The sequence below is a fragment of the Meleagris gallopavo genome, chromosome 2 (genome assembly GCF_905368555.1).
Source record: "Meleagris gallopavo chromosome 2, MGAL_WU_HG_1.1, whole genome shotgun sequence".
Taxonomy (NCBI): Eukaryota; Metazoa; Chordata; class Aves; order Galliformes; family Phasianidae; genus Meleagris; species Meleagris gallopavo.
Genome location: NC_139405.1, coordinates 109,400,208 through 109,424,982, shown reverse-complemented (window position 1 = coordinate 109,424,982; position 24,775 = coordinate 109,400,208). Strand labels below are relative to the sequence as shown.

At 45.0% G+C, this 24,775-nt stretch overlaps 1 protein-coding gene across 1 annotated transcript; it reads left to right on the top strand.

The window, feature by feature from the left end:
• The first annotated feature begins 529 nt into the window (after positions 1–529).
• On the top strand, positions 530–24,581 carry LOC100550583 (patched domain-containing protein 4-like). The gene is made up of 2 exons (XM_085218413.1): positions 530–1,341; positions 23,626–24,581. The coding sequence occupies exons 1-2, from the start codon at positions 916–918 to the stop codon at positions 24,124–24,126; spliced, it is 927 nt and encodes a 308-aa protein (XP_085074539.1). The 5' UTR covers positions 530–915; the 3' UTR covers positions 24,127–24,581.
• The last annotated feature ends 194 nt before the right edge of the window (positions 24,582–24,775 follow it).

The window sequence follows — 24,775 nt, the reverse complement described above, 5'->3', positions numbered from 1 at the left end:
GGGGGATCAGGAACCCTGTCCTGGAGCTGCTAGGTCACTACTCGCAGGGCTGCTGGCCAGGGCAGAGGTGCCAGGCAGTCGGGCTGCAGAAGGGAGCAGCTGGGCACCTCGTACCCTTTACCCCACACCTCTCCCGGAGTCCCCGTCCCCCTCACAGCACCATGGGGCGGCTCCACGCGGGCGACCTCGGGCTGCAAACGAGGGCTGAAAGGGGAGAGGTGGCGATGCGGGGCTGTGCATCTCGGGGCAGTGCCGCGGGGGAATGCAGCAGCCGTGGGACCGGGGCTCGGGGAGGCTGCTGCTCCGCAAAATCCCCGCTCAAAGCCTTCCCCAGGGGAAGGGGAGCGGGGGGTGCCCGGGGCAGCCGGTAGGGATGGACCGGAGGGGGGGACGAGGGAGGGATCGGGGTATGTTAAAATGCAGCATCATCCTCCCGCCCCAGCCAATTCCCCACGCGTGTGTGTGCGGAAGGAGGGAAGGAGGGAAGGGAAGGAGGGAGGAGGGCAGCGGCGCTTTGCGGGGGGGGGGGGCCGCTCGCCTCCAGCCCGCCCGGGGAAGCGGGGATCGGCTCGGAGCGGGCACTGCGGAGCCGGCAGCGCTCCCGGTGCAATGCCCGAGCAGCGGCGGCGAGAGGGGGGCCCCCGGCGGGCGGGGGGAGCTGCTCGTTGGCTACGGGGAGGGAGGAGGGGAAAAAGAGCGAGGGAAAAAAAAGGAGAAAAGCAAGGACCCCCCTCCTCCCTGCTCTGCCCGGTCCCTTCCACACACACACCGCACGCTCGCACACACACACCCCATTGATCAATATTTGGCTGTCTTGCTGCAACTTGCTGCAGTCTTTTAAAGGAGTAGTAGAGAGAGGGAGAGGGAGAGAGAAAAGGAAACTGACAGGAAGGGGTAAGGAGCTACACATGTCACATGTGCTTTCTAAGACGGCCAGGAGCATCTGCAGGCTGGATCTGGTGGAGGATGCTGCGGCAGGTGATACACAGAGGGCTCCAGTCGTTTTTCTACAAGCTGGGCTTATTCGTGAGCAGGCATCCGGTGTTTTTCCTCACTGTGCCCGCAGTCCTGACCATCATCTTCGGCTTCAGCCTGCTCAACCGCTTCCAGCCTGACACTGACCTGGAGAGCCTGGTAGCCCCCAGCCACAGCCTGGCCAAGATCGAGAGGAGCTTAGCCAGCAGCCTGTTCTCCCTCGATCAATCCAAAAGCCAGCTGTATTCGGACTTGCACACCCCGGGGAGGTATGGCAGGGTGATTCTCCTCTCCAAACCCGGAGGCAATATTTTGCATCAGGCTGATGTGATCCTGCAGATCCACCGAGCCGTGCTGGAAATGAAGGTGAACTACAAAGGCTATAATTATACTTTTTCCCATCTGTGTGTGTTGAGAAATCAGGATAAGAAATGCGTGCTGGATGATATTATTTCAGTACTAGAGGATCTGAGGCAGGCTGCCCTCTCCAATAAGACAACAGCCAGGGTGCAAGTGAGCTATCCCAACACTAAATTAAAGGTATGCTCTTACTGCATGCTTTTGCCAATTAAAGAGGCAGCACTTCATTTCTTGTCCTAAACAGCAAGAGGAATATAATCATATCTCTCTCTTTCTGTCTAAATGTGTTTGATCTGGGCTTTCCTCGGGAAGCAGCCGAAGCTGATGCCTTGCTATTGTTCTCTGCGAGGAGGGAGGGTGGGGGACGCACGGTACTGAGCCAGGAGGAGCAGGGAGCGGAGAGCAGCCGGGAGACCTTGCTGTGCCTCGAGGGGTTAATGCATCGGGAAAGGGGACAGGAGGTCGGAACCGGGTGTGGGGAGGAGAGCTGGGGTCTCGCTGGGGTCTCAACGGGGTTTTGCTGTCACCTATTCCAGCCCCAGTGACGTGGTAGGGTAACTGATCTTTGGTATGGCCAGAAAAAGGCTTTCCTTTAAGGCACGATGGGCTGCTGTATCTCCCTGACCCTGCGAGTGCCATAGGAGAAGGAGGAGGTTTGGGTGAGGAGTGATTTCAGGTGTTCTGCCTGCTCTTTCTTTACCTGCATGCATAGAAGGGGACGGGAGGTGGATTTTTTTTTTTCCTCTCAGTATGAAAATAATTAGCTTGGTGCTGATGGATGGGCTGGAGTTCTGGGACAGATCCCATCAGCTAGTGGCTTCCAGCGAAGGCGAAACAAGGTAAAAGGGGACAGAAGCTTCAGCCCTTCCAATTAAAAAAATAAACATTTTGGCACAAGTATCTCAGGAATATTCCCCTGGCACACACGCACCCTTTTCCCTCTCGCAAGGAGCAGTCTGTCTCACTAACCTGCTGTGAGCAAATAAGGCAGAAAGTTTAAAGGTGGATGGTAGAAGTTTCTGCAAATTGTGACATATCTGCATGCTCCCCAGGCATTGCACCAGAGGCAGGGATTACTTAACAGAGTTGAACAGAATCCCTAGGTTGCTGGTCCCTCAGAACTCAGGTCATAGGGAAAAGAATACTTCTTGTTGCCCCTCAGAGATGAGTGCTGTTGCAATTACTGGCCAGGTCCTGAAGTTATCTTTTGTTACTCTTTATTTACCAGGGAAAAAAAAGTAAAGCCAGTCGCTGCCCAAAAAACTAGAGCAGAAATATTGATTGATTTTACTGGTCTTTTTCCTTCAGCAAAAGGGCCAAGTGGGATTTGGTCCCATTGCTGTAGATGTGACAGTATTTGTCTTATGCAGAGTTGTGGCTGTTTGAGCTGGTGGAGATGGAAAGGTGTCCTTGGTGCTGTTGGAAAGTCCTGAGTGCAAGCAGTGCTTGAGAACACTACAAGTGACTGGATTAAATACTCTTGAACAACTGTTGCGGTTTAATTTGTTATGGAGACAATCCTGCTATAACACAAAATAAAAGCATTTTCCTTCTATTTTGCTTATTTTTAAAATTGAAATTAAACTAATTCAGTGGAGACACCAATAATCTAGATTAACATCGCTATAACCTATCCTCATACAGAGATGGTGATTCTACTCCCTCTGTCCAGATTAATTTCCACATGTCTTAATACCTCAGCTGAGCCTGTTGCAATCAGGATGGGATCATTTACAATGTGGTTTTTGACCATTTCTACTTTTTTTTGGTAAAGATAAAGTGAAAAAAAGTTGACTGGGATTGGAGACGCAATGGACTAACAGTGGCTGGGAGAAAAATCATACACACAAAGTTTTTCTCAAAACGTGGTTCTAAGTGTTGCCAAATATTTGCCCAGCACCTCCAATCCCTCATTAGTTGCGCATCATCATCCAGGCGAAGGAACAGATGCCCTTACGTGTCTGGTTTTAACATGGACAAAGCTGGGTGCCTTCCAGCCACTTCTCTGCAGAGGGATGTAGGGCCACCAAAAGCTGTGGCTGTACTTCAGAGAAAGGCTAAAAATGGCAATCTGCACCTGTGGTAAGGAAAAGAGTCTCTGTTACTGCTAGGAAAGAGGGGTTTTCTTTTCCTCGTAGCACAAGGAATGGCCAAAAGCACAGTTTAGTAAGGGCTCCTGGGTTTATTTATTGGCTTCCCTGTCTAACCTCTGAACAAAAGCTGTGGAAGCCCAGATCTGTGCCACATGCTCCTGGGTTGTCCAGATGTAGTTAACTGTGAATGTCTTGGATGGGACACCACAAGAGCAGATCAGTGGCTGGATGTTCACCAAAGGGAACCACTCCTGTGGTCATAGCTATTAGGTTTCTATTTCTCTCCTCTTGAGTCGTGACATGAGAGAGCAGTTGTGGCAGGACCTAATGGGAATCCAAACCAGACAGCCAAGGCTGCCAGACATACATGGTGTGGACCAGTGCTCACCACATGACTGGTCCATGTCCTTGGGAGCTTTCTCAGCTAAACTTTCCTGTAGACAATAGGGACCCATCAGGGTCTTCTAAGATTGCCTCACTTTCTCCAATGACTTGTGGCTTGGTTAATACCAGTAGAGTTTCTCATCTTCCTTTAAGAATGACCATAGCTTGAAGAAAATTCTTCTAAGAACAACACTTTGGATTTACAAGCCATGAAGGTGCCCCAGCTGTGTTAGTCTGCAGCTGACAAAGGGCAAGACCTGTACTTTTTTGGGAACCACAATGACAATCTTGAGCCTCTCCAATCCCCTCTCCTGCTCAACCTGGGACCTGCAAAACCTCTTGTAGTTTTCCCTGCCCTCAAATCTCATGAGCAGCTCTCACTTTGTCTCTCTTCTTGTCTCCCAGTTGGATAAGATGGGCTGGAGGTTGGCTGTGGGTGAGCTCTTGCCATGTCTTTCACAGGAGCATTCTGTGCACCAAATTTCAACAAACTGCTCTGATTTCAAAAGGGCTGGATGGGGCCATAGAGTCTAACAACATTGCCTGTCCTTTTCTAAGAAAATCTGTCTGTGTAAGGTAACGATTACTCATTATTCAGAGCTGGAAGAGATTAGAGCCTTGAGTACATCTATTTTCACTGCCCTTCCCTAAGGAGGGAAATCTTGGTCTCCCTATGTGACAGAGGAGGAGCAGAGAGATGGCACTTACTTGCACTGTGCAGATTGCAGCATTGTTCTAAATGCTTAAAATGCATTCAAAATCCACTCTGGCAATGTAGGGATCACTGTAGTTTGTTTTTCTGAGTTGCTAGGTGAAGCAGGCTTTATCCCTCCTGCCATCGCAGTCGGGACCGTGGTCAGTGCAGTTACAGCGGCTGCTCCACCACGCTGCAGTCTGCAGCCCAGCCAGAAAGTGACTTGCCCAAGGTCATGCAGACAGAGCGTGGCAGAGCAGGAAATCAGAGCTGGATGAATGGAGTCTGGATGAAGACTTTTGGGATAAGTCATGGAGCAAGACTGCTCATGCTCGCCCTACCACAGGCACAGAGCAATGTTCCTGTGCGTGGGGTCTGGATTGAGCTCCTGCCATGTAGAGCAGGCAAGGTTACAAGGAGCACGGACTTGCACAAAGCTGTTAACTCACAGGTGTGCTCCCAGGCGTGACTTTTGTCTGTTCATCTTCCCAAACAGTGCCGGAGCATGGCTTCAGGGATAGGATGAGTCAGAGTCCATTCTCAGTGCATGTATTGCCTCCCTTCTGGGGACAGCAGTGTGTATCTGCTTGGATACGTTGTGCCTCTGCCCTGTGGCTACAGCACAGGCTGAGGTTCATATTATTTATTAATATGGACAGACCTATTGATTACTTGGGGATATTTCTTGTGCAGTATCAGATATGAGAAAGGAGATTATGGTCTTCTGACCCCTCACTGTCAGTAAGCCCCTCAAACGTCCTGTCTTTATCGGGTTAAAAAGAAAAGAACATTACTAAGAATTATTTCTAAATACAGGTCTAACCTGGAAAAGAGTACATGCACAAAAGCATTTTGTTCCAAGTATTTCATTTTTACTGTTTGTTTTCATATTTATTTGCTAGTTTGTCTGAGAAAAGACAAAACTTATTTCTTTGAGATCACAACTGCTGGTTAACAGGAGTCTTTGTGGGCAGACTGTTTTCTGTAACACTGTCTTCAATTAATTATCAGTCGTTTATGGCACGAAACAGCAGCCAATAGAAGAGACATCTCTATTTTCACAACTACGATAAGCATACGGATACGGGATCTTTTATTGCTTAAGCAGAAAAGTTGCGTGCATTCACTTTGCATCTTAAAACCGGTAATTGCAGGTTTGCTACCAGCCAAGTGTTCTCCAGAGGCTTCCTTGGAGGCAGTGCAGCTCTGCACCATCCCGATCCCACCCGCCCCAAGCCAAGCCCGTGGCTCAGCATCCTGCTAAGTGCTCTGTGGTTGGCAGTGGCAGCGAAGTCAAATCAAACTAATAAAATATGAGCAGGGAGAGGATCAGAAGAGGAAGGCTGGAGGCAGTGGATAGTTCTCATTTGAGCCTCTCGGATCAAGGCAGGATTGGGGGCTGAGCTCAGAGCAGCTGCTCGTAGCATGAAAGCAAGGCAGAAAAATGTGTGAAGGCAAGTAGCTCCTCCGGGCTCAGAGGCTGGGAGAACTTCCTTGAAAGTGAATCAAAACAGAACAAGGACCCTCTTGTGCTCACACCTGTGCTTGCACACTCTCAGCAGGATGAGGCAGAGCTCCTCACCTGATGCCTGATCCTGGAGCTGTGCCTGTGTCCTTGCTGCAGGATGTCCCTGCAGCCTTCAGCTTCAAAGGACATGGTCAGACTGCTTGCTTACCCACTGTGGACAAGAAATGAAGCATTTCTTGCATATTTAGGAACATTCTCGACTACTTTCTGCACTTAATACATTCAGAAGGGTCTCTTCCCTAGTTCTGCAAGACCAGCTTTGAAGTTGATTTATCAAAAAGGGAGAGCAGACCATCCTGGCAGGGCCAGGGACATGAAACTGAATTAACTTGGACCAGGACAAGCTGTCCCGTGGTAAACTAGCAGCAAAAACAAAGAAATGTATAAATCAGTGATAGGATTTAGTGTGCTTTTTTGCTCTGCTGTTCTCCAGGGCAACAAATCACAAACTGAACTTTCTTCATCAGCCTCCAAAATAAAATCCACCTTCATCCCATCAGGGCTGTGGACAATCTGCATGCCATGCAGATCTGCAGAGAGGCAAAGACACAACATCAGGTGCTGTGAGACGCTGTGGCACAGGCAGGATAGCAGGCAGAGGACAATCAGCATCTACCATGGCAGATGCTGATTTTAATTTGGGCTTTGCCCGTCATCTCGGGATGACCCTGGTCATCCTTTTCATGCCTTTCATCCCAAGCTATTATACTCCTTAATATTGTCAGCATTTGAGGAGAGGGATGGCCTATTATGCAATGCCAGGCTCTTTGGAGGCCTTGCCATGATAGGATCAATTACAAAGAAGCATTTGGATGTTTGTTTGGGTGGAGAGAAAAAGGAGACATACGTCTAAGTTCATTTGGTTGTAGCAACTGCTCACCTCTTTGGGACTTTGGAGGGTGACAACCAGTTGCCACAGGCAGAAAGTTCAGCAGCAATGTTTGCTATCTCTCTACAAAAGGTGTTCCTCTGTGGATAGAAAACTATTTTATATTATATATAAAATAAAAATATTATATATTATATGTATTATATCATATGTTCATTTTAATATCTACTAAATATTCCGACTTAAACTTATCTCTTGGTTTTATCATGTGCAGGACACTTTAAATCCCTCATTTGCTCAAGGAATCCTCAACCACTGCTTCGACACTGACAGAAAAACTTCTAATCTCCACCATCCCTGTGCCCATTTTTTCAAAATGCCTTGGTGAGGAGAGGAAATCTTAAAAATTAACTAATAAATAGACAGATAAATGTATGTTCTTCTGTAAATTGGGAGGCACATTGTAAGGAGAGTATGTCCAGAAAGTTATTGTATTATTTATATTCTTTATGTATATGGGCCCATGCATGTTGCATACGTATCTTTCTTAGTAAGCCAAAACAAACAAAAAAAAAAAGATGCAGGTGAGGCTGTGCTGTATATTTTGAAAATATTCATCTAGCAACAAAAACTGTGTTAAACTTTATCAGACGTTAAGAGAAGGAAAAAAAAGCTCTTTACAGTTATCATAAAAATGTAATGGCACTCAGGGCAATGATTTAGCAGAGGGCTGTTAGAATTCGGGTAGGATGGTTGGGTTGTGACTTGATGATCTTTAAGGTCTTTTCTAACCTGAGCTATTCTATGGTTCCATGATTCTATGAAAAGCAATGGTGAAGAAAGCATGCTGACTGGTTTTCTGAGATGGGCGATGTGTTTTTAGAACCACGATCATGCATTTGTACAGAAAGCCTTTAACTGATGCAAACCCCACATCCATTGCACACTGGTGGTACAGACATCCATGCGTGCTGTGGGTGTTGGGGCTGCAGCTGGAAAGCAGCTCTAGATACAGATGAAACAAAGCTTTCAACTGCTTCGCAAAGCAGGTGTTGTCTGAGAAGGGAAGGAAAGGGGAAAGCAAGAGGCAAAAAGCGCAAGCTATAAAGTCTTTACAACTCAGTTGCTCACTGCTTTAGTCATGCTCTCTATTTTTGTACCTACCAAGGAAGAGTTTCATGTAGAGAACAGATAGCAAAGGAATTGCTTGGTAGAGCAAAGGGAGAGAGAAGTGAAAGCACTCCTGGCACTGCAGAGATCATCACGTGCAGTGGTGCACATCAATGCCCTGACCCCAGCTCGGGTGTGCATCAGTCCCACTTCTACAGTGGTTGGGCCACTAAAGAGTGGGGGCTTTAGGTGGTGTGCTTTGGGGCCTTCACGTGCAAGTGTGAGCTGGTGGCAGCAGGAAGATTTCCAGCTGTAAGGAACTTCTGCGTAAGAAACTCAAGGACAAAGGGAGTAGTTTGTCAGTGGGCAGGTCCAGCATGCCACGGAGATCTCACTGCAGATTTTGTTCTCTTTGAACCCACTCACTCACTGATGGGCAGTTCCTGCACGAGGTCAGCTCCACTTGTCTGGAGCAGCTCTAGGAGATCTTAGATTTCTCATGGCCCTGAGATGGCCAGATCATTTTTTCTGTCCCTAGAAGAAGCCTCCCCCACTGCACTCTGCTGGCAAACTGGTCCCACAGCAGAGCAGACAGCAGAAAACCCTCTGGCTTTTGGTGCAAAATGGTTTTGCTGTGGTAATAGGCTACAACTAAGGTGTAAAAAGTCATTCAGTGCCATAGGTGTATACTTTCCTAAATTCATATGATGGCAGATGTTAGGGCATCTGTCCAAATATACTTTCTTTACAAATACCTGTTGCACCAGCCCTAAAACCAGAATGCTTTTCTGCTCTTGGAGTGTCTTGCGTGTCTGCCCCTTGGAAAGCAATGTGGCATCCCAGAGGCTTATCACAGAACCATAGAACCACAGAATCATTAATGTTGAAAACGGCCTCCAAGGTCATTGAAACCAAATGTTGACCCATTCCATACAGAGCACCTAACTCTTATCCTCTCACAACGTACGGGGAACATAAAGGTCATCTTTAGAACCAGTTCAGCCTAAAACTTGCACCCAAGTCAGCAGTCTAAGCAAGACAGAAAAGCTGTCCATGTGTAAGACAGGATCCCACTTCTCTTGCACCTTGTGTAGCTGTTTCCAGCAGTGTTACGCAAGTGTTGTCATTCTGACTGGGAAGTGTCATTCTTTCCTTATACGTGGTGTGAATGTGCACATGTGTAAACAGCTACATAAATGCACTCTGAATCAGAAATTGACACAGATTGCTTTGCTAATTCTGTGCTAAATCATGTGTTATTTAATGCTGCTTGTAGGACGAGCCCATAACATTTCAACTGAATCTTTTTGTGTGAGAGTTACAGCACTTATGAAAATAGCAACTTTTGTGAAGCAGTGCCTACCTTGTCCTTAGCTTCTGTATTGGAGGAAGGAAAGAGAAGACCCCAGTAGATTTGCTGCACGGCCAAGGACACAACCAACTCCCTGTGGACAAGGATGTGTCCCCAGCAACACTCTGGATTTCATTGGAGACCAAGGCAGTATACTGGATGGACCAAGTGATCTTCACTCCCAGCTTTCCAAGTGGGTTTAGTTTGTGAAATAATTTGCAGTTTGTTAAGAAAAAAGATGCTGTTAGCAGTGCTTCATCATGCAATGACAGGGCCTGAGACTTAGCTACAAATCCCCCATTTCTAGCCGTTTTCTTAAATGGTTTCTTAGAACAGATCTTGATTCATTAACTCAGTACGTGAACAACTTCAATGATGAGCAGATGGCAACATGATTCTCATTTTTTCTGCCTAAAATGTACACTTTTTCTCCTTAAAATCCACTTCTGCTTTTCTTGACGCTGACTTTTGTTCTACCAAGTGAGGCTTTATTCATAGATCAGTACAAAACTTTCCCCTGAAGAGACAGTACCACACACCCTTTGGATCCAACTGACAAATTCACTTCTCTTCAGAAGCAGTTGGAAAGTGTGACATTCAATCATAGAATCATAGAATCCAGACTGGCCTGGGTTGCAAAGGCCCCAGCGCTCACCAGTCCCAACCCCCTGCTGTGTGCAGGTCGCCAACCAGCAGCCCAGGCTGCCCAGAGCCACATCCAGCCTGGCCTTGAATGCCTGCAGGGATGGGGCATCCACAGCCTCCTTGGGCAACCTGTTCCACTGCCTCACCACCCTCTGCATGAAAAACTTCCTCCTCACATCCAACCTAAACCTCCCCTGGCTCACTTTAAAACCATTCCCCTTGTCCTGTCACCACCCACCCTCACAAACAGCCGTTCCCCCTCCTGTTTATCTGCTCCCTCCAAGCACTGAAGGCCACACTGAGGTCTCCCTGCAGCCTGCTCTACCTGTGGTGTTTCTTCATTAACAAACATTAATTATCCAATAGATGACTTATTTTCTGCCTGCACATAAAACCTGCGGATCTCACAGCTGATACACACACAATTATCATTGCAAATTGCAAAGGAAGCTGAGACAGCAATAAACATGAACATTTCTGGATATGTTTCTCCAACCCAGGCTTCAAGATTAGGCTGTCGGTAGCTACCCCAAAATAAATTCAAAAGCTTGAAAAACTGAAGATTTTCCTGCTCTCTTGAAATTTGTTACAATGTTTTGTTGTGTTTTTTTTTGTTTGTTTGTTTGCTTTTAGATATATTTTTAATTTAGTTTAGTTTTTGAGAAAATGTTGGGCTCTCCCTTTTTTATTTTTGTTTTTGTTTATTTTTCCATCAAATAAAATTAAGCTTTAATCATTGCAAATTTTACCATTTCCATAGTTGTAGTGTAAGAGGAATGCATTCTTGAAGGGAAAATGGGTTACATAAATGCAAATACTCTAGTAGCATATGTTCAGTGATCTTTTCATCAGAATATTCATCTCAAGTGGAAAGTTAAAAATGGGGTCATTTGTCACTGCTTAACAGATCTTAACAAAGCTCAATTAGGAATGATTCTGATGCTTTTTTTTCTTTTTTTCTATTTTTTTTTTTCTTGTGGAAAACCCAAATAATCTTTGGAGAAGCAAAAAATGACCAGAAAAAAATAAAGACAAAAGGGAAGATGATTTCTTTTTTTTTTCCACTTCTTTTAAATCAGCAAAATAAAAGACAACCAGTATAGAGAATAGCACAGAATAGAACTCTATGAATCAAATGATTCAAGAATTTGTGCTATGGTCCTCCTCACACTTGCCATGATTTCCCCATTGCACAGGAGTGCATCTGGAAAAATTTAGTCAGAGGTGTTGGAGCTCTGTGGGCAATTTCGTTCTTCTGTGTAACACTGGAAGGCCAAAGATGTACAAGATTTATAAGGCCAGACAGGCCTATTTCCTGGTTAGTATGAGGAAATGCTAATAGAAAAATTACTTCAGATTGGCTTAGATGGGAAATGAGTCATGTGAGCTGGAAACTGGCTGAAAGGCTGCAAATGAAGAATCATGATAAATGAAAACAGAACAAGTTTATGGAAGGCACCTTGCTAGGGTATCTTGAGAATTCTTGTTAGATCTGGTCTCATCTAACATCTCTATTAATTACTGAGAAGTACAATTGAATTGCATGGAAATGGAATTCACAGATAATATTAAACAAAGAGTTATATGTAGCAGCTGAATTTACAGACAGAACTGGAGCAGTTATGGATCTGAACAGAAAATAGAAAAACATTCTGAAGAGCTTTAGTTACGTTCTGTCCCCACAGGGCAACCTGTGTCCCTTGAAACAGATTCCTATTAGCTGAGTTTCACAAATGTTGTATTGAAGACACAGTGCTCAAGTGATATGACCAAGGTCAAGGACAGAATTGATGTTAAAGATTTTGCATTCCCTATGGAAAGGGCACAGGGTTTTATTTCTGATTCTGAGACTTCTTGGCACGTATGGAAATTTCACTGCTCAGTGTTGTCGTTCACCATTCCTCTTATTAGAGACCAAGTTCTGCAGGACAAATTTCACTTCGTACTTTGAAGTTTTTAAACGAAACCAATTTTCTACTGGATTTTTCTGCTGACTGTGGATTTTTGGTGGGCCAGCCTTCTAGCTGTTTTGCCGTGTTACGCATTTTTCCCCACCATTTAAAATCTTCATAAGCCTGATGTTACAAACTGACTCTATGTTGTTCCTGTTGAACTTTGTCATTCATTAATGAGATTCTGGTTGTGCTGAGAAAAGTTCTTGTAGCAGACAGTCTTAAACTCATCTGAACAGGATAGTTCAAAAATATCTAGCTGGATCCCTTCTGCTGCTTTTAGACCAAACTGAGCATCACTGCAGAACCAGAAGTGCCACGAGACTTCTGGAGTATGTCAGTAACATCGTAAAATAGGTTATAAAGTCAGAGCATTCCTCCTTCTCTTCATGAATGTTCACAACTTCATGTCTACAGTGGATGGTGAAGTCTACACAGACAGTTTGGGCCATGCCCTACCACTAAGAGTACATGATGACTATTGGGTTGTGACACATACGAAGACCCATGGTAGGGAAACTCATCCTAAATACCAAGACAGGAGTTTTTTCTTCTACTTCGAGTCCTTTTTTGTTCATCATCTAATCTAACTGGTCCCAGCATGGCCACTGAGAGAAGGGAATGATGAATCTCCAGAAGCAATGCATTTCACTTTTTTCAACCAATACAGCAGGAAGAAATGAACATGCTCTCAGGAGACGTCATAGATGAAGAGAATGTTTCAATTATGCATTTACCTTTCAGCTGGTGAAAATTAGATAGCTGAATTCCACTATACAATTCATCATTTGAAATAAAAAAAATCACATCAAATTTCCATAAGTATGTGAATTTACTAAATCAGGAGAACATTACAGCAAAGATTCATGTCAGGTGAAGTGCTTCTGAATAGTTGAGGGAGTAATCTACATTTGCACTGACTTGAGAGAAAAGTTCCCAGCATCATTTCATGGGGAAATCCAAGGTCTCTTCTCGTGCCCGTTGCAGCTTTGTCTCATGCCAAATATCTGACAAGACTTAGGAAGATTCCTATGGAATTTATTATCAGACGGCTGCAAAAGATCTAAAATCTGAGTAAGGAATTATCTTCCACCAGAAGGACTTGAATTAATTGCCAGCCTCCTGCACAATCTGTTGCCAGATAACGGTGGTTTATTGCATAAGTGAGACTATGATTTTGTAGAGCACTCTGAAGATAAAAGCTGAGATTCTATCTCTGGAAGTACTTTTCCCTCTGATTATACTTTGGCTTACTTTACTGGATTTTCCCCTAAATATTTATTTCATTAAAATCCAATGGTGTCAAGATTACCACAAAATGGTGTCGAGATTACCACGAAGTCCCATCATCTAAAGCATTTTTCTTTTAAATTATAAGGCCAAATCTGACTTTTCTTGCCAGAACACAAATCTTTTCAAATAGATTGTATTAATATAAATTGTAAAATCACTTTACACTCCAGGGACTTTTTTTTTAACATGTATTGTATTAACTTAGCTTTAAAATGCCTTTGAGGTCTATGTGGGGAAAATGATTTGTTACCTTAGAATCAGAAAATCCTTAGAGTTGGAAGGGAGCTCTGATGGCCATCCAGTCCAACTCCCTGCACTGCACAGGGACAACAGCTCCATCAAGTTGCTCAGGCCTGATCCAGCCTGGCTTTGACAGTCTCCAGGGATGGGGCATCCACCACATCATTGGGCAACCTGTTCCAGTGCCTCACCACCCTGACTGAAAGCAATTTTTTCCTTATATCTAACCTAAATCGACCCTCTTTAATTTGAAGCCATTTCCCTTGTTCTATCCCCACACACCCTGCTGAAGATTCTGTCCCCTTCCTTCCTCTCATTGGGTACCAAAAGGCCCATGTTTCTGCCCCAGCTCAGCAGGCAGCCCAGGGGCCCTGCTGTTTCTGATCTGGCAGGTTTCTTTGACTTTTCATGTGTTGAGTCTTGTTCTGGTTGAAAAGACACATCCAAATCAGAAACCTTGCTTGGAATGAATAGCAGCTGTGAGCGCACATGGAAGGACAAACACTCTGCCATGAAATGCAGCCACCTTGAGAACCATTCATGTGTTGCAGAGCTGACACTGCCACAAAACTGTGGGCTTTGAGCACAAGAATTACAGAAATCCCAAGCCAGCCGGCAGCAAGGAGGGAATTAAAGCTTTTTGAAATTGTTTTCTTTGTGTTTTATTTTAGATCTCATTTAGTTTACATAAACACAGATCTGTTTTCTAGTTCAGTTCACAAAATGCCACAGAAATCTGCTGCTCCTATACTTGGAAAGGCTCAGGAAGGAGGGGCACGGGACCCTTCACCACCCATTCATACCACAAAATACAGCAGCTAAGGAAACTCCAGCGCCAGCCAAGAAGACAGATGTGCATCTGCCTAGCGCCCTGCACAGCAAGGTCTGCAGCCATGCCAGAACCTCATGGTCACCAGTCATTGTGGTCTGCACTGAGACCTCGTGTGCATCCTCTCAGGCCTCAGCAATGCATATGCTGCAGCAAAATGATGCAAAATGTTCAGCTTGCTAATGCTCCTTCTCTGTGCAAATATTCTCTGTGCCATCTGAGGCAGTGTGAGTGGCACCTCATCCACAGAGCATGGCTGGAAAAGATAAAGAGCTGCTGGCCCTGTAATCATAGAATCACAGAACCATAGAGTAGCTCAGGTAGGAAAAGACCTTAAAGATCACCGAGTCCAACCACAGCCCAGCCATCCTACCCCAACTCTAACAGCCCTCCGCTACATCACGGCCCTGAGCACCACATCCAAACGCTTTTAAACACAGCCAGGGATGGTGACTCAACCACCTCCCTGGCAGCCCATTGCAGTGCTCAACAACCCTTTCTGTAAAGAAGTGTTTCCTGATGTCCAACCTAAACCTCCCCTGGCACAACTGGAGGCCATTTCCCCTCGTCCTGTCAGCAGTGAGCAGAGACCAACCCCGCTCTGCTGCAATCCCCTTTCAGGTACTGGCAGAGAGCCATAAGGTCTCCCCTCAGCCTCCTCTCCCCAGACCCAACAGCCCCACTTCCTTCAGTCTCTCCTCACAGGCCATGTTCTCCAAGTCCTTCCCAGCCTTGTTGAAGCCTTGTTGTAATGTCAGCTAACATGCCACGAGGGACATCCGCAGTTATGGGAGGCGAGGAGAAACCCAAATGGCAGATCATGCCATGAGCTTATTTTCTTTTTTGTATAGGAATAAGAATTAAGGAAGGCATATTAGAGGATCATCAGACACTACTTCCAGTGTTATGAACTGCTATAAACAAAAGATTTTATCTAGAAGGGCATTCTTTACCAGGTGATCTTGAGGAAGATTTTCAAATATAAGAGCTACCTGCTGATACTCATATGTGGGAGTGAAGAACCTTGAACACACTGAATTCCAAAATACATTGGGTGGGAGTCAGCTATCTCCTATGCAGTCCCAAAATCACAGCAGAAGTTATATTTTAGTGCATGAATACCAGCCTACTGGAACGCCTTCTGCCCACTATCCCTTTCCAGATTCTGGTCCAACCTCAGGAAAAGAAAGACCTAAAGCCATATGAAATGAGGTATTTTTTGGCTCTGTCCACCTTCCAAATGGTCAAACTCGTTAAAAGACTGTGTGCTGGAGGGAAGGAGGAGTGCTTCAAGTAGAGAAATGGTTCACAATGTCAAATTTGAGACAATATAATAATAAAAAAAAAAGAGGTGAAACTGATGATATGCCACATAAAAGGGAGGAATTTTCAGCAGAGCATGATGTTGAGCATAGCTGCTCTGTGCAGTGCTGCAAGAGTGGCAGCTGCTGGATGGGCTTTGGATGGGAGCAAACTGTGCCCTGCCTCAGAGCTGGGCTGAACTGAGGCACGCTACAGATGGCAGCTAACCCCGGAATCGTGCTGGCCTCCAGATCTTGCTGCACCACACTTAGCTCTGTGATTTCCAGCTCTTCTTTCTGCCTCGCCTTTGATAAAACATTATCACAGCCTTTCAGTACTTCGGCTGCCGGCCCCCAGAGGAAAGGGGTAGAGCAGAGACAAGAGAAAATTAAAGAGATGTTTGCCAACATAAAACATAATTTAAAAAGAAAAAAAGAACTCTTTTCTGAGTCATTATTGAATCTTCAGATTGTAAGAGCTTAAGAGATTCCTGAAGATCTATACTTTACTCCCCACTTCTTTTTCTCCACTGTTTATTTTTTCATATTTCCATCAGATGAAGAAATAAAACCAGACAGCGCAAATCCTTTCGCCCCGTCAGCTTTTCTCCCTGTTTCTTGTGTATGTTGGGCAAAGCAATGTGGGGAGAACACCTAGGAGAGGTGCACAGCGGGATGCTCACAAAGCCCAGGGACCCACAAACCTTCCAGCACAACCCATGACCTCATCCTGGGTTTCCTTTTGGGACAATTATTGCCCCCAAAAACCCTTCTGCTTGGTTATAAGTGTGTGGCAAAGTTGTACAGATTTGTTCCTTTCTGCTTTTGTTGATAGATAAAGAAGGGAGGAAAGGAGGTATTATTGATTTTCAGTGTTTTCTGCTGTCTTTTTGCTTTTTTACTTTAGGAATTGGTTTCTTGTTTAGACTCCAACTCTATGGACTTCAGGAAAGCTTTAAGATCTAGTCAATATCAGAAGCTGAAAGCATTCTGTGGAATACTGCCCTGTTTACATCCATGTGGACAAAGCCATGACACTCCTGAAATCACAAAATTCTCCTGGCTGTCACTGGGGACAGGACGGCTTTAATTCATTAATCTTAATTACACTTAGTTGCCAATTCCATTCAAATCCCTGCATTTGGGAGAAAGACCTCTTTGTTAAGAACCGGACAGCTCTGCTCTTTCTCTTCCTTCCCACAGCTCATTTCACACTTCTATTAAGTGCAGGAGGAGATCCACAATATCCACGGGGCCCTCAAGGACATCTTCCAGCCATATTATAGAAGACTCAATCTTGGTGTACCATGCCTTAAACATGACCACTGGACTAGATGGACCATTGGCCTGCACCAAAAAAGAAGCGTTTCTTGTCTTCTTACACAATTTGCCATTTTCTTGCTTTTGTTCGAATATTTTTAGTATTGACTTTAAGCTGCAGATGAAATCAGAATTTATATGAGGTGTTCTTTTATATAAAATATTCATGCTCTAGATTCCTGGAGTTTGCCAAATATGGAAGATGGAAAATATGTTCTCCCTAGACATGCCTGCATATGTGTGATAAGTTAGTGGTATGTATCCAAACACTTGTTTTGCACATCTCCCTCGGGCCAGTGCTCCCTCCCTCATGATTCATTCCTACATTTCTCTTGACGTAAAGAAAATCCTTTGGAATGAACAGTAGCTATGTGCAAGACAAGGGGAAAAGGCTCAGTTCTTAAAATGAGATCTGGCTAGCCAAGTTCTTCATGGTTTAGCTCCTGACAGAGGCTTAGAAATGGTCCCAGTTTGTACAACTAGAAGGCTGCAACTGTGCCACAAAATGCAGAACTCCTAAAGCTACATGGCACCTCATTGCAAACTCTATCATAAAGCAGAGTTTGAATATATGAAAAATATGAATACTGTTCTGTTTGGTGGTATGAAGAAGCATGGTGGTCCTTGGATAGAAATTTTGAAGGAAATTCCTGTATCTGTTCCAGGCCATTGGGGGACCCCTAGAGGTGGGCATGGGGCTGGAAACCTCCCCACGCAGCTCCACACACAAAGCCATCAATGGACAGGAATCCATTCGTGGATGGGCTGGGGAAACTGCTGGTCTGAAGTGGCTCTTTTTTCAGTCATCCTTCATCACGGAGGATTTAGGAGCCCGACATTTTGCACTTTTTAGCAGAGAAGCTGCACTGATAGGTAGAAGCTGTTAAATGCAGAGTGCTGAGCCTGGGGTGACTGCTGTCAGGGCTTGCCAACCTGAAGAGGACAGAGTACAAACTCAAAGGACAGTAGACCCATGTGGAGGGATCTGTGGCTCTGCGCCTGCTGGAGACAAGAGGATAGCAGCACTTTAAGACTGACATCCACATCCAGGCATGATCTCAGAGGTCTTTGTAACACAAGGCCCCTGGGGAAGGCAAACTTCTGTCACCGACAGCAAGTTGTTCAGACCCAGCCCCCACCAGTCTTCTCCTAAAAAGCAAACCACTGCACACCCAAAGCCAGCATCCAACCCACATCCCTTCATCCACCCCACAGGGTTGGGGTGCAGCATCTCCTCCTGCTGCCTGCACTGCCAGTGCCACAGCTGTTTTCCTCCTGTGCCTGCTCCTGGCGGAGGGGAGAACTGAAAGGCAGATAGGTCAGCCGTGCCCCAAAACTATTTCCCAGTGTCTGCAGTCCTCTTTGTGCTGCCTGTAACGCCTGTGTTCCAGCAATACCCTTTCCTGTGTGGGGTGGCATGTAGTCACAGGCAGCATGGATATTGTTGCAAGGACCCCGCTGTGTGCTTAGCACTGGTTGAATCAACCAGGGACAAAACCAAGCCAGAACTGAGCTGGGCACTAGTTCCAAGAGGAACTGAGTGTGATCTGACATGGAGCAAGCAGAAGCTTAACCTTGAGAGTAAAGGAGTATCGAATCTCCTGCACATAAAAGGTGATCTCTAATAGCAATCATGTTTTGCCATTACACCCGTATCAATTCATTCATAATCTGATTTACTTGAAAGGAAAGGATCTGGGTTAGGATTCTCATTCTCTGTTGTTAATCCTAGGATACATCAATCTCTTGAAATACTTTTCTCCTGTTCTTGTCTCTTTCCAAATGATGACTGAAAGCTAGAAAACCCAAAGCAGTAAGAGAAAGGAGCACGAGCCTAGACCCATCAGAGGGAGGTGCAGGCATTCCTGGTAGTCATTTGGGTACATGTCACGCTCCTAAAAACCACACCAGGGATGACAATACAGATCAGTTAAGGTGCTTTGTCCACCGCTGTCTTCTTAGCTTGTGGCTCTACAGGAAATGGAGAGAAACCTGCAGGGGGAAAGTTTGCTTTCAACTCAAACCTTAGAATGGCGCGGGTACTGCCCTGAATGTGCCAGCCTCTTCCCCCTGCTGCAGAATTAATCTGGTTGACTAACTAATGAGCTGAACGTCACGGTTTCTGAATGACTGGAAATACTGTCGTAGAGACCTGCAGGATTGTTTCCTGGATATCTTCTCATCATCATTCTATTACATTTTGTTTTTGCTGAGTCAATGTGGCCCTCGCTGCACTCCTGCCCCCACTCAGCTGGGGTGTGGATGTTCCTCCCATCTGTTGCCTTTGTGGATTGCTGGTTCTGAAAGTTGTTTGGAAGAGCAGCACTCAGAGACAAGCAGAGCAGCAGTCACATTGTTGTGCAACAGCACTGACACAGCTCACAGCAGGAAAATGGCCACACTGGAATGCTCCATGAATTGGTGGCAATCGGTGGCTTCACAACTGAGATCAGCTCACATAAGGTCTGCACAGATGACCATAATAGGGGCAGAGGCAGAGAAAATACTGCCTCCAAGGCTTTACAGTGAGTTTAGAGAAGAACCCAATACCTTAGGTCATATTTCAGAGGAAGGATTATGTGTTTTTCTTTATGTTGTTGGTGGTCTGTTGTTTGTTTTTGTTTTACTTTGAAAACCTTAGTTGAACTACAGAAACCAACTTCATCCTTACCTGCGTGGGTTCTGGCATAATACTTCCTATGGTGGAGTAGGAATGTCCTTATCATGGCAAGCATCCGCTGCACTGATCTCATTAGGAAGTTTATCACACAGTATGCTTCAACAGACAACTCTGATTGCCTTCTGTTGAGTATTTTTTAGATTTTGAGGTCAAACAGAGCTTAACTTGCATGGTCTATTCTAGCATTACTCTGAATCACAATCACAGATTTATTTACGTTGGAGTCAGCATAACACTCTCAAGTCCACCAGCAAATCGTGTCCTTAAGAATCATGTCTGCTATAAAGCAGCTTGGTAATTATCTATCACTCCGTCTGATAGAGGTACCAGCTGATTAGAGTACCAGTTAAAGCAGAAAAAATAAGCATAGGAGACACTGGCGGCCAAGGCACTGTGAAGCTGCTTAGAATGGGAGTGACCCGGCAGTAGGGTGCGAGGACTGCTCTCCACCTCACTGGGAATCTGGAACAAATTTTGAATCTTTTTCCAGGCCTGGGCTCCACTAAGCAGGCTGGTGAGAGGAAATAACACTGTTTTCACCACTTAAAAATACTTGATATCTCCCATTTTTCCCTGGAAGAGAGAAGCTGGTGGAAGTCAGTGTCCTTCAAGTAGATGTTTTGTGCAAGATGGGCACAACAGTGGGCAGAGATCATGTAGAATCAGGGATGGGAGTCTGGGAAAAGGGTTGCACTGCAGTTTAGTAGGAAGGGACCATTGCTGGTGCCCTCTGGGCTGAATTTACAGGAGGTCTGTGCCTGTTTTAGCACTCAAAAAAGATATCTCGCTCAGTAGTAGCAGCTGTTTTCAACCTGTAAAATCCTATCAAATGGCTTCAGGGTATCCAGAAAGATAAAAGGGAGTGAGCAAAGCCATTAGTCTCCACTGAAGCAAAGACGGTTGCTTGGCCCTGTTGAAGACCAAATATTGCATGTCTTAGCAAGTCATTTATATTTTATACCATTTTTAAACATGCTCAGATCTGAAAAGAATTGTCTGCCATCTGGATGGTCTTTTTTACCTTCTGGAAGAAGAGAGACATTAGACATAAAAATATGTAAATAAATAAATAAAATGAAAGAAAATGAAGACACATGGGGAACCTGAAATTCAGGCTCCAGTCGTGCTATGACCTTGCTGAAGACAGTTATGTTGTTTTGCAGCTGATCTGGAAGTACAAGGATATAAAATGTTCCACAGCCAATAAGCATCATTAGTGCTCTATTTGTGGTGTCTGCTTTCCTGTGTGTCTGCCCTTGGGGCTCCTGGAAAGGTTACGGTGCCCGTCCTGGGTCATCATTTTCCCATACTTCGGTCCCTATCTGCAAAATAGGACGAGTGACAGTATATTTTCACGCCTTTATTTCTTGCTGGGCTTGTCACCATTGATGTGTCAGGGCTGTCCAAACCTTTATTTCTCTAGGAGCTTTTGAGAAAGCCAGCATGTGAGCTGTGTTAGAAAAGGGTCTGTTCTCCAAGTGCCACGGTGGCAGACACGTGTCTACATGCTATAAAAGTATCAAAGGCAAAGCACTCATATAGGATACCTTCGGAAGGAAGGAGATGGGCAAAATGACCTCCAAGCAATTCAGCATCTGTGAATTCCTCAGCTCCCTCTGAAACTCTCTACCTTGCTGCCATAGGAGCCAGGTGCCCTATCGCACATCAGCGTAACAAATAGCCGTAATCTTCTGCCTCGTGGGAAATACAGCAGAATGTGATTTATTGGTGCCTGCTCTGATGCCTCTTTCGAAGCTGTGCCGTCACTGGGTGCTCTTCTCACAGAGGAAGGCAGATGGTCAGCGCTAAGTTTCCCATAACCTTGTGGTGCGTGCTGCATAGCCAATCAATGAGACCTGACTTGCAGCCCGCTGTCTGAGGTGGGAACAGTGCTGCTGAGGTATCCTGCAGTGGCTGAAATCATCTGAATGTCGACACTGCATATATGCTGAGGAAATATGGCATTTCTTCCTAAAATTTCTAAGCAGTGCCAAAGGGGATTTTCAGCTGTGGAGCTGCATCTGATGTTAGCAGGGACTGCATTGCTCAAGCCAGAACTGCCAGCTTGGAAAGAAACCCTTTGTGAGTGAGTGTCAGTGTGACTCTCCTTAGGAAAAAAGAAAGAAGTAGGAATAATGAATTAAAATAGGTTTCTAGCACGAAAAAGGCAGAGAGGAGGTTTTTTGATCCTGAAGAGCACCAGCTGCCCCTCCACACTAGCAGCTTCTGCCTAGATGATGATTTTAATGAGGCTTCAGGTGATTTGAGAAGTTGGCATCAGACTGCAAATCACCTTGTCTGTTGGCTGGTGCCAGAATATCTCGCCAGAAGCCATTATTTCAATAGGAAATAACAAGTGGGAATAGGGAAAAAATGGACTTCTGAAAAGCACTTTGTCACGTTCCCTGGGCACATGCTGGAAGCAGCATAAGCTCCTGCCTTCAAGCAGGCATAGTCAGGAAATTCAGGGGGAGAACTGCCTCCTTTGTGTACCAGAAACAAGGCGAGGTGGGTTTGTTATGCATTTTGAGCACTGTCTCTCAGTTTCTGATATTCACGGGCTCTGTGAACAGATGTGCCACAAGACAACTGTGTTTCATGAAACCTGGCACCATGCTTCATTGCTTCTTCCTTGGGATGAAAAACGCAGCAATGAGAGAAAGTTGTCTCTAGAAATGGTTAATGTTGGGCATGGTCAATGTTTGACACCTTCCTCAAGTGCTTCTGGGGTTGCAGGTGGTTCCTTCCGTGTGTGTCTGTAGGGTGGAGCATTTCCCAAGTTGAAGCTCATTCCCATATTGCATCTAGGCAGAGTATTGTCTCACATGACCTCACTGCTGCATGATGTTTGGCATATTTTGAGAATTTTAGACGTGTTTTCATTAAGTACAAAAGTAAACTCAGAACTTTTAATCCAATTTAGAGGGAGAAAAACCATGAAATGTTGTTATTTGGTGCTCAGCAGGCATTTAATCTCAGGCTTTTGGGTTATTTTGCTCAAAGAGACTACTTGTGCTAGGACATTTTTATCCAATCTACTGGGTTCTGTTCCTCAGTTTGCAATGAGGTTTGATAGTCTAAATCCACATGAGTTTCCCCTGATTGAAAGGGGCAGCTCACAGTTATTCTAACAAACCAGAATAACCAGTGGCTAACAAATCTTATTGTTTCTATAAAAAAAAAAATCCAACCAAAACCAAAAAAACAAAAAACAAGCAAACAAAGAGACAAAAAAAAATTAAAGGCAAGTCAACAAAAGAAAGGTCTGATCTGACAAATAGATGGGGGCTGATTCTGTGTACATCACATGTGACCTTCATTGATTTTCATGGAGTCTTTATGTCCTAGCATGCATTGAAATAAGTAAGACCAGGTGTGTTTTATGTTCTTGTAAGATGCATGTATATAATTATAGCTCAGTTGAGGATTAAGGTCCTTTCTACTTCTGTCTCTCCAATAGAAATCCATGAAATCTCAAACAAGCAGTTCAAAGAGTCTGATTTTAATGATATTGTTTTAGAGACAGAGTAACCATCAAACTTTGTGGGTCCACCTACATTTTCATCTGTGTACTGAGGACCTACGGCCTCATTTTCTGTACATTTCCAACTTGTCTGAGACAGTTTTCTGAGTGTCAGGAAATTGCGAATCTTCCAGAAACTGATCTTTATAGCAAACTTCTGTTGTTTTCTGTCACAGTTAAAATGTGGAAAAATGATTTTCTCCCTTGGGGTGAGGAGCTTGCATGCAACATTTTGGTCCCCGAGCATCTGGGATGCAGCGAGTATCTGGCAGTCCCTGAACTGCAGCACAGAATTGCAAGTGAGAATGTAATGAGTGAGAAACAGAGAGAGAGATGTGGCAGGCACAGGGACGTGACCAAAAGCCCACTGAAGTGAAAGGCATGGCTCCTATTGAATGCAGTGGCCTTTGTGTCAAGCTCTCAGCCTGTCTGTGACAGAAAGGCAGAGCCAGTCAGTATCGCTGTGATACCTCTTGCGCAGGATAACCACATGCTCATCTTTTTACTTTCCCTCCCAGGATGGAAGGAGCAGTTTTATTGGCCACCAGCTTGGAGGGGTCATGGAAGTGCCCAACAGCAAGGACCAGAGAGTCAAATCAGCCAGAGCCATCCAAATCACTTACTACCTCCAAACGTATGGCTCTGTCACCCAGGACCTCATTGGGGAGAAGTGGGAGAGTGAATTCTGTAAACTGATGCACAAGATGCAGCTGGATCACCAAGATCTGCAGCTCTACTCGCTGGCGTCCTTCAGCCTCTGGAAGGACTTCCACCAGACCAGTCTCTTGGCCAGGGGCAAGATTTTGGTGAGCCTGATGCTGATCCTCCTGACTGCTACCCTCTCGAGCTCCATGAAGGACTGCCTGCGTAGCAAACCTTTCCTGGGACTCTTGGGAGTACTCACTATCTGTATTTCCAGTGTCACTGCGGCAGGGATATTTTTCATTACTGATGGAAAATATAATTCTACTCTGTTGGGAATCCCTTTCTTCGCTATGGGTAATTATTTATCTTCATAATAATAGGATTAACAGAGCTTAATGACAGGATTGTAAATTACATCCTGGGTTATAAAGTGCAGATTTTACCTTGAGTGAAACTCTAAGTCGTTTTCATCTTGTTAAATTGATCTGTGCCTTGCCAAACAAAAAAAAAAAACAAAAAACAAAAAACAAACAAACAACAAAAAAAAATGGGGGATGGGGGGAATAAAAATGAAGCAGTAGCAACAATAAGAAGCGAATGATGTTGCTGGAATCTTGGCCAGTATGAGAGAGGGGCAGTTTTATTGATCTCGGTTACAAAACAAAGGAGAAATTGTTATTGAAAACTAGTCAGCTCAGCACAGCAAGCGGATGCGTGTTGACCTGACTTTGATGGGAGGCTAGCCAAAAGGGTCGGTTAAAATGGGAGGACAAGGAGGAGGAAGGATTTCAGCATCCTTCCCAAGGAAGGTTTCTGTTCCAGCTCGTTCTGGGGGCAAAGGGGAATGGGCTGGTGTGTGAATAAGATTGATGGACTTTATTGCAGAGAGATGATGAAAGCTGTAGTGTTTGCCAGGCTGTGAGCAAAGTTGTCAGTATCTGTAGAGCATAATCCCTCCATTTGTGAAGTTTGAGATCAGCTGCAGAGATTTCCTCTGTGCTGCACCCAGGCAGGGGAAGGTGC

Bases quoted from the DNA above. Each gene is read 5' to 3' on its own strand.
- LOC100550583 (XM_085218413.1), top strand. From the start codon at position 916: ATGTGCTTTCTAAGACGGCCAGGAGCATCTGCAGGCTGGATCTGGTGG. The intron at 1,342-23,625 runs GTGAACTACAAA...TTTCCCTCCCAG, and splicing joins GAGCCGTGCTGGAAATGAAG to GATGGAAGGAGCAGTTTTAT.